Source organism: Danio aesculapii, chromosome 12 (genome assembly GCF_903798145.1).
Source record: "Danio aesculapii chromosome 12, fDanAes4.1, whole genome shotgun sequence".
NCBI classification, from domain to species: Eukaryota; Metazoa; Chordata; class Actinopteri; order Cypriniformes; family Danionidae; genus Danio; species Danio aesculapii.
In genome coordinates this window covers 120,879-130,851 of record NC_079446.1, presented here as the reverse complement: position 1 = coordinate 130,851, position 9,973 = coordinate 120,879, and the positions used below count along the sequence as shown (strand labels likewise).

Sequence of the window (9,973 nt, the reverse complement as noted above, 5' to 3'; positions counted from 1 at the left end):
CACACAGCATTCAGACGGCTGGACCACAGTGTTAGGCAGTGATGAATGATACTGATGACAGTGCGAGCTCAGAGGAGCAGACGGCTCTAACACACACACACAGAGCTGGGTCATTTGGTCTATCAACATCTCCAGTAATTGAACATGTGTTCTGGATTAGGGTTACTGAGCGATTCTTTGCTGTATTTGATGTGTGTCTCCTCAGTTCACTGACAGGTTCTGCACAGTAAATCAGCTCACAGGTGTGAGAGTGCAGCACATGAGTCTAATATAACAGAAGGAAACACACACTGTCTACAGCCTGAGTATTTACTGAACAGCTGAAATTAAACACACCAACAGACACGTTTTCTTATATTAAAGGGGAAATTAATACCTTATTTTCATATTAAAGGGATAAAATAAGCAGCATCTCTTCTGAATAAAGAACTCCTGAATATCCTGTAAATAACAGTGTAAACAGGGTATTTCTTACATCTAAACAGATATTATAGTGTAAATAATCCTTTATTGGGATGGATCATCATCCATACAGTGCAAAGCCAGGCTCAGGAGTGGTCCATCATCCTACATGACCAGAGAGCAGATGTGCCTGTAAAGGGGCCGCAGAAGAATAAATCAGCCTCAGCCTTTAACAGAGCGGCCCCCCTGACACACAGGGGAAATACCTGGATATATCAGATCGATTATAGCCTCTGATTGATCTGATTGTTGATTTCCATTACTTTACAATTAATCACCCAGCCCTACTAACAGTGTGTGTGTGTGTGTGTGTGTGTGTGTGTGTGTGTGTGTGTGTGTTTCAGAGGCACTTCTGTGTGTTTGCGATGTCATTCCCGGGCGCAGACGCTCTGCACTCCATCTACTGCAGTATCCTGAGCCAGCACGTGCGCGGTGAGAGCTTCAGTGTGTCCGTGCAGAAGAGCTGCTCTCAGCTGGTGGATCTGGCGCTCGCTCTGCACCAGCGCATCACCACCGCCTTCCTGCCCACCGCCATCAAGTTCCACTACATCTTCAACCTGCGCGACCTCTCCAACATATTCCAGGTACACACACACACACACACACACACACACACACACACATCTCCCAGGGTGAAGTCTAGAGGGGATACAGCTGCAGACACTCATCAGTACAACAGAACTCAGTAAGAGGTCACTGTAGATGTAATGTGAGGCTGTTCAGCACTGATGTGTGTGTGTGTGTGTGTGTGTGTGTGTGTGTGTGTGTGTGTGTGTGTGTGTGCGCGTGTGTGTGTGTGTGTGTGTGTGTGTGTGTGTGTGTGTGTGTGTGTGTGCGTGTGTGTGTGTGTGTGTGTGTGTGTGTGTGTGTGTGTGTGGAGCTCTGTGAGGGTTATGGTAGACTGTAATTAATACAGTGTGATGGGTTACTGAGTTGGTTGGGTTTGGGCTTGTGTTAGGACATTAATAAAAGACAAATATCAGGTAATTTAATATCAATAATTCTCAGTAACGTCCGGCAGCAGCTGTATCCCTTCTGTTCTGCTGATCACAGGCGCTGGGAGAAACATCGCTCAGTAGTCTCGGTTTAAAGCGTTTATCCTCTTCACCGTGTGGGATTTTACATTCATATGAAGAGTCAGTCCGAGCAGGACAGATCACTAGATGACAGAACATCTGACCTATAGACACTGTACAACACATCAAGTTAAGGTAACTCAAACCGTTTGAGGAAACCCAATACAACAAACCATTTGAGTTCAAAAACTGATCCTAATGAGTACTGTGAACTTAATCCATTTGAGTAAACGAAGCAATTTGAGCACAGTACAACCTGATAAATGAAGAGAACTCAAACCAGCTGAGTACTGTCAAACCCAATAGGTTAGGGCAACTCAAACCATTTGAGTTAAACTAATCTGTCTGAGTACTGTGAACTGATTAAAGTAATGAGGTATTTAATTAACTCAATACCTCAACACTGAGATTAAAACTCTTCATTTGAGTAGAATTACCTTTCAGTCAAGTTTGAGTTAACTCCACTCATTTCAGTTGATAAAGTGGACTGCTGGGTTTTACAGTAGGAAACGTAATAAAGTCTGACGTGTTCAGCTTCCTGTGCAGTCCTGAGTATTGTTCAGATATTTCCCACGTCACATTAACAGAGCTCCACAGTATTTCCTGCAGTCTTGTTCCTCTGCTCGGGTGTCTTGTGGTCTGGAATAAAGGATTGTATTCTGTACATTATCAGTATTATTGAGATTTATTCTCCTGGATTGTGTACAGAGTAAAGCGGTGCTGTCCAGTGACTGGCCTGATTCAGTCCCTCTCTGAGCTGAACACTGACATCTCGAATACAGAGTCATGAGCTGTAGAGAGGAGAGAGCGTCTCTACACAGAGTTCTGCTCTACTCATCCACCATCATTCATTCAGTCACTCATTAATAACACTTTATTAACACCCTAACCCAACCCTAACCCAACCCTAACCCAACCCTAACCCTGACAGCAGTGTAAACACAGTCATGAGATGAGTGTATGAGCGGGTATATCACTATACTCAATGTTATATATGTGCAGCTGGCAGGTAAAGTGTGCTGTTAAATAATGTAGTGATGTTTGTTTACTATCAAGTGTTCATGAGATGGATTACCTGATAATATAGAGAGTTCTCATTAACTTCTGGCTGCAGCTGTATCCCTTCTGGACTCCAGCACACAGGAGCCTGCTGCAGGAACACCCAGAAGTGTGTGTGTGCGTGTGCGTGCGTGTGTGTGTGTGTGTGCCGCCGGCAGGTCCTCTGATGGACGTGAAGTCATTAATATCCAGGCGTGTGTGTGAGGAAGCGCTCAGATAATTAGTGTCCGCTGAGACTCTGAGTGTCATCATGCAGACGCTGTTCTCAGATCTGCATCTCAGACGGCCAATCACTGTGATTTATGACTTCAGAACACACACACACACACAGGCTGAATCAACAACGCTGCAAACACACACTCAGTTCAGCTTTAGTCAGTCATGTCCGTGTGAAATGCAGATGTTCAGTGTTTGTGTTGCTAGCGCACGTCTTTATTCTGTAGCTGGACATTTAATCAGTGTGTGTCGGTCCTCTGGAGTAAGAGCGGTGTGTGTGTCTGTGTGTGTGTGTGTCTGTGATCTCTAGTCTTCAGCTTCTGTGTTTGGATTGGCTGCCTCCATGATGATGTCAGTTTGACATTTCCAACACAGTATTCTTGGCCACGCCCCTCTAACTATTAGTTTGCTTTGAGGCAATGATGCACAAAGGGAAAGCCCCGCCCCCTACTCAATATTCAGTTTCAGTGGGAGGGTCATTAGCATACTGTCTCTAGGTAAAAGTCTCTGCAATCTCCACATCCCACAGACTCTAAAGCTGCTGTGAGGAGCTCTGAAATCTGTGTTTTTATTGGACGTTTGACATAATCTCAACTGAAACATGAAGAGAGGGCGGGGCAAATGGTAGCTCCTCCTCTTTTAAAAAATCAGCCAATAGTGTGTTGTTTTCTGACAGCTCTGCCAGTGAGAGTGGTTGAGCTGGAGCGCATCAAATGAACAGCTAATGAGAAGAAGAGGGCGGGGCATGTCAGACACTAGAGAGCTTCTGACCATGATTGGTCAGAAGATTTAATGAGAGACTGAAGTATGGGGAGACGACAATCACTGATCCATTCATGAGGAAGAGATGAACTGCAGACTGTAGATGATCAGATCTTCTGCATGTGTGTGTGTGTGTGTGTGTGTGTGTGTGTGGTGTGTGTGTGTGTGTGTGTGTGTGTGTGTGTGTGTGTGTGTGTGTGTGTGTGTGTGTGTGTGCGTGTGTGTGTCCGCAGGGCATCTTGTTCTGTGGCAGTGAGTGTCTGCGCACTCCTCAAGACCTGCTGAAGATCTACCTGCACGAGTCCAGCAGAGTGTATCGAGACAAGATGCTGGAGGAGAGAGACTTTCAGCTGTTCGACAAACTGCAGGAGGACACGGTCAAGAAGATCTATGAGGTGACAGAGCTGACGGAGAACACACACTCACACACACACTCACACACACACTCACACACACACACACTCACACACACACTCACACACACACTCACACACACACATAATCAGAGCAGACACAAACACTCCGAGCAGGGGTTCTCAACCTTCTTCACTTCAGGGCCCACTTCTTTCTGTGATCAGTTTTTGAAGGCCCACCTGTCTGACATTTCCCCTAAAATGTTTATATGAAGTGCTCTTTAAACCTTTATTTATTTACAAAAAATAAAATAATAAATAAATAAATAAATAGATAAATATATATATATAATACATTTGTTGTGCCTTCTGTAATTTTCTATTATAAGTATTTTATAATACACTGGCTGTACACACACACGCACACGCACGCACACACACGCACACACACACACACACACACACACGCACACACACATACACATACACACACGCACACACACGCACACACACACACACACACACACACACAGACAGTAGTGTGGTGATGGCGGGTCTCTCCACATGGCAGCGTCAGTGATTGTGTGTTGAATATTTGATGTGCTCTTCAGGATGTGGACGCGCTGCTGCAGGAGACGCGGGTCATGAACCTGTTCTGCCACTTCTCTGCGGGCGTCGGGGAGCCCAAATACCTGCCCGTGCCCACCTGGAGCAGCCTGGCACACACACTGCAGGAGGCGCTGGAGGCGCACAACGAGCTCAATCCTGCCATGAGTCTGGTGCTGTTCGAGGACGCCATGGCACACATGTAAGATCACACACACACACACACACACACACTCACACACGCTCCATTTCAGAGCATCACTGAAACCCACTTAAACTGATCTCAGACCTGTCGCTGTCACATGGTGTCCATTTCCCCCCAAAAATCTGAAGAATCCCTGCTTCACCTGAGCACAGTACACGTCTCCACTGTGTGATGCTCCATCCCAGACTCCTCCGAGCCCAGAGAAGTGGACGATGCTTCTGGACACTGTTAACATAGGGCTTCCTTTTGGACAGTACAGTTTTCTCTGGCGTTTGTGGATGTGACTCTGTGTTGTGGTGCTTGACGAAGGTTTACCGCAGTAGTCCTGAGCCCGTGTGCTGATCTGGTTATAGATGAATGAGGATTCTTGATGCAGCGCCCCCTGAGGGGTCGGAGGGTCTTCGGCCCATCTCTGCTCCTAAAGGACTAGACCTTTACTGATGCTGCTTTAGTAGCAGATCATAATCACACTCACCTGTAGACATCACCTGTGTCTCATCACATCATTACTCAGCAGTTTACCTGATCACTGCCCTCAACTGCTCCTGTCTGTTTCTGGAGTGTGTTGACATGTTAGATATGGGTGTGTGTAATTAACATTAATTAGTGCATAATGTTCCCGCAGGTGTGGTCCAGTAACATTTAACACAGATTTCATTGAGCTCAAATATTGAAGAAAAAATAGATAAAACCAGACAGGAAAGAGCCAACAGAGGATCAACTCTGCAGACCAGCTCTGTTTCTGTCCACACGTCTACCTGTTTTCAGTGTTGTACCTGTCGTTCCTGCACAGATGTGTGTGTGTGTGTGTGTGTGTGTGTGTGTGTTCTCTCGTCAGCTGTCGGATCAGCCGTATCCTGGAGTCTCCTCGAGGGAATGCTCTGCTGGTCGGCGTTGGCGGCAGCGGGAAGCAGAGTCTGACGAGGCTGGCGGCGTTCATCAGCTCACTCGACGTCTTCCAGATCACCCTGAAGAAGGGCTACGGCATCCCCGACCTCAAGGTGTGTGTGTGTGTGCGGATATACACCGATCTGAAGGTGTGTGTGTTAACACACAGATGTTCAATCCCTCAATTCCAACAGTATCTGGATGCAGCCTTGATGATGCAAGCTGAGACTGCATTACTCAGAGATACAATGTCAGACTCAATGTACTCAATGGAGTGAGTGATGTCACAGTGAGGGGCGGGGTTAGGTGAGCCCATAAAAAAGCTTTGCATGCAGCTCAGATTGCATCTGCACCAGGTCTGCATCCAGAGCCCTCTCACCAATGCACATACACAGCATACAGTTCGAGGGTGATCTAAAAGTGTGTGTGTGAACTCGACATGTAGATAAAGCAGACACCGCACAGCTCATGCTCATCTCTCAGTGTTTGAGCTCAGTGGTGTGTGTGTGTGTGTGTGTGTGTGTGTGTGTGTGTGTGACGGCTGTCTTGTGTGTGTGTTTTAGAGTGATCTGGGCTCGTTGTACATTAAAGCTGGCGTGAAGAATATTGGCACGGTGCTGCTGATGACAGATGCACAGGTCGCAGATGAGAAGTTCCTCGTGTTGGTGAACGACCTTTTAGCATCTGGTAAGAGTGTGTGTGTGTGTGTGTGTGTGTGTGTGTGTGTGTGTGTGTGCCCGCTGGCATCGACTCCTGCTTCTCTCTGCCAGCCAAATGAGCGCAGCAGATGACATGCTCAGCGTTTGCTCATATTAAGTGTTTGTGCTGAGAGTGCTGACAGTAGAGCTAATATTACTGCAGGGATGAGGACGCTTCATTCAGAGAGTCAGGGTGTGTGTGTGTGACGGCTGTGTGTGTGTGTGACGGCTGTGTGTGTGTGTGACGGCTGTGTTGTGTGAGTGACGGCTGTGTTGTGTGTGTGACGGCTGTGTGTGTGTGTGACGGCTGTGTGTGTGTGTGACAGCTGTGTTGTGTGTGTGACGGCTGTGTGTGTGTGTGACGGCTGTGTGTGTGTGTGACGGCTGTGTTGTGTGTGTGACAGCTGTGTTGTGTGTGTGACGGCTGTGTGTGTGTGTGACGGCTGTGTGTGTGTGTGACGGCTGTGTTGTGTGAGTGACGGCTGTGTTGTGTGTGTGACGGCTGTGTTGTGTGTGTGACGGCTGTGTGTGTGTGTGACGGCTGTGTGTGTGTGTGACGGCTGTGTGTGTGTGTGTGATGGCTGTGTGTGTGTGTGCGACGGCTGTGTGTGTGTGTGTGTGATGGCTGTGTGTGTGTGTGACGGCTGTGTTGTGTGTGTGACGGCTGTGTTGTGTGTGTGACGGCTGTGTTGTGTGTGTGTGATGGCTGTGTTGTGTGTGTGACGGCTGTGTGTGTGTGTGTGTGACGGCTGTGTGTGTGTGTGTGACGGCTGTGTGTGTGTGTGAAGGCTGTGTTGTGTGTGTGACGGCTGTGTTGTGTGTGTGATGGCTGTGTTGTGTGTGTGACAGCTGTGTTGTGTGTGTGTGATGGCTGTGTTGTGTGTAATACAGTGCTTTGGGTGTGTTGGGTCCATCAGGGGAGATCCCGGACCTGTTCCCGGATGACGAGGTGGAGAACATCATCGGTTCCCTGAGGAATGAGGTGCGCGCTCAGGGTCTGATGGACACCCGTGACAACTGCTGGAGGTTCTTCATCGAGCGCGTGCGCCGGCAGCTGAAGGTACCTTATTCACCAACACCACCCACCCACCCACCCTTTCAGCAGGCTTTCTACAACATCCTGCGCTGTTTTACTGTGTTCTTACTGTAGAAAGGATTAAGGCCCAATCCCTGCTCTACTCCTCATATAGATCGTGTCACACCGGTCCTCAAACAGAGCTTCATCAGGACCACACCACTGATGGAGGAGATTCCCTCAATACAGCAGCATTAAGGCTTAAAACAGTGCATGACCATACGTGTGGTGTTAATGTTACGGTCATGATCATCTAACACACATCATCTCACAGCGACGTGCTAATGTGGCTAGTGTTAGTCTCTTCATAACCGCTGCTCATGATTACACTACAGACACTGATCACATCACCTGATATCAGCAGTGAAGGATCTGTTGCACAGCTGCTCTGCTATAATGCTGATGTTGTTGTCTTGAGGCTGGTCCAGACGGGGGTTATATGCATGCTTTAGGTGGCTCAGGTGATCAAACAGAACCTTCAGAGTAATTGTAGGTGGATCTGATCAATCAGTGATCATAGAGATATTTACAGGCACAGCTCATGTCCTCATGTCCTCCAGGCCTGTTGGAGTTGAACACAAAGGAAGGTGTCCTGAGGCATGCTGGGAAACGCAGGTGTTTTCTTCATCAGTGTGTGTTCCTGCTGTAGATGTCAGTGTCCGCTTTCTCCAGCGTTTCGGTTTGTGCTGCAGTTCACTGATCGGGCAGCGGTGGCGCTGCTGTACGAGCTCTTGCAGTGTGCTGAGTGTGTGTGCAGGTGTTTCAGATTCTCACAGGTGTGCTCCTGCAGGTGGCGCTCTGCTTCTCTCCGGTGGGGAACAAACTCAGGGTCCGCAGCCGCAAGTTTCCTGCCATCGTCAACTGCACCGCCATCAACTGGTTCCACGAGTGGCCACAGGAGGCGCTGGAGTCCGTCAGTCTGCGCTTCCTGCAGGACCTGGAGCACATACAGGTACACACACACACACACACACACACACACACACACACTGTTCATCAGATCACATTGAGGTGTGTGTGCTGTGGTTGAGCTTGATCAGATGGTGCCGTGCAGACGCTTCAGGAGGGAGGACGCGCTGTGACGGCTCAGCTCTGTGACTCCTCTGCCAAAACTGCTGATTATATTCATGTTTGAGCTGCACTGTGTTCATCTGTGTCCAGCCTGAGCTGAAGGAGCCGGTGAGTAAGTTCATGGCCTACGTGCACGTGAGCGTCAACAAGACCTCCAGAGAGTACCTGCTGAACGAGCGCCGGTACAACTACACCACTCCCAAATCCTTCCTGGAGCAGATCAAGCTGTACGGCAGCCTGCTGGCGCTCAAGAAGAGGGACCTACAGTCCAAGATGGAGAGGCTGGAGAACGGCCTGGAGAAGCTGAACAGCACCACGGCTCAGGTGTGTGTGTGTGTGTGTGTGTGTGTGTGTGTGTGTGTGTGTGAGTGTGTGTGTGTGTGTGTGTGTGTGTGTGTGTGTGTGTGTGTGAGCATAATACTCATGAATAATAATACAGCAGAATCAGTCAGTATGTGAGCTGCACTGGAGCACTCAGAGCTCTCCTGAACCGGCACTGATGTCCTTCAGGGGTCCGTTCACCCACAAATCTTCTCACTATTTACTCTCTCAAGTGTTTCTAAACCTTTATGAGCTTCTTTTCTCTGTTGAACACAAAAGAAGATCATTTGAAGAATGCTGAAACTCAGTGATACAGCCAGAACATTTCTCTGAATATCTTCTGTAGTGTTGAACAGAAGGAAGCAGCTGATGAAGGTGAAGCGAGTAAAGGCAGAGTAAACGAAGACAGAAGCTAAACAGATTCAGTGTGGTGTGTGTGTGTGCGTGTGTGTGTGAGTGTGTGTGTGAGTGTGTGTGTGAGTGTGTGTGTGTGTGTGTGTGCTCCAGCATTAAGAGCATTAGCTGCATTACTCTGCTAGATTAATTCTCAAGCCATGCATTCATGCGCCATTAGCTCATTTCTGTTTTAAGTGGTCAACACACACACACACACACACACACACGCACACACACACACACACACACACACACACACACACGCACACACACACACACACACACACACACACACACACACACACGCACACACACACACACACGCACACACACACACACACACACGCACACACACACACACACACACACACACACACACACACACACATCCTTCATTAAGAGCTGCTCTTCAGTGTGAATGGAACACATTAAGGAGTCGGCAGGAGTCTTTTACATGCCAGCGGCGGAGGCTGCGGTCACACACACTGTAACACACACACACACTCACACACACACACTCCTCTGACTGATGATGATGATGGTGATGATGATGTGTTTGTCCTTCACTGCGGTGAAGATGCGCTTCAGGAGTTCCTGCTGGATCATAACTCAAGGTTTACACTGCTGTTTACTGTAGGAAGAGTATTAATGTTGAACACAGTACACACACACTCGCACGCGCACACGCACACACACACGCACACAACATCAATGCTATATGTATATGCATATGTATTCATGTACAGTTGAGGTCAGGATTATTAGCCCCTTATTTACTTTATTTC

General features: G+C 48.1%; 1 protein-coding gene across 1 annotated transcript in view; it reads left to right on the top strand.

Moving 5' to 3' along the window:
* The window catches only part of dnah9 (dynein, axonemal, heavy chain 9), a 57,505-nt gene extending 48,361 nt beyond the window's left edge, over positions 1–9,144 (top strand). Inside the window, exons 42-50 of the mRNA XM_056469920.1 lie at positions 807–1,046; positions 3,809–3,970; positions 4,540–4,736; positions 5,578–5,740; positions 6,191–6,314; positions 7,243–7,385; positions 8,191–8,352; positions 8,562–8,795; positions 9,139–9,144. Coding sequence (XP_056325895.1) covers positions 807–1,046; positions 3,809–3,970; positions 4,540–4,736; positions 5,578–5,740; positions 6,191–6,314; positions 7,243–7,385; positions 8,191–8,352; positions 8,562–8,795; positions 9,139–9,144 — 1,431 coding nt within the window. The remainder of the gene's footprint in view (positions 1–806; positions 1,047–3,808; positions 3,971–4,539; positions 4,737–5,577; positions 5,741–6,190; positions 6,315–7,242; positions 7,386–8,190; positions 8,353–8,561; positions 8,796–9,138) is intronic.
* Positions 9,145–9,973: the final 829 nt, after the last annotated feature.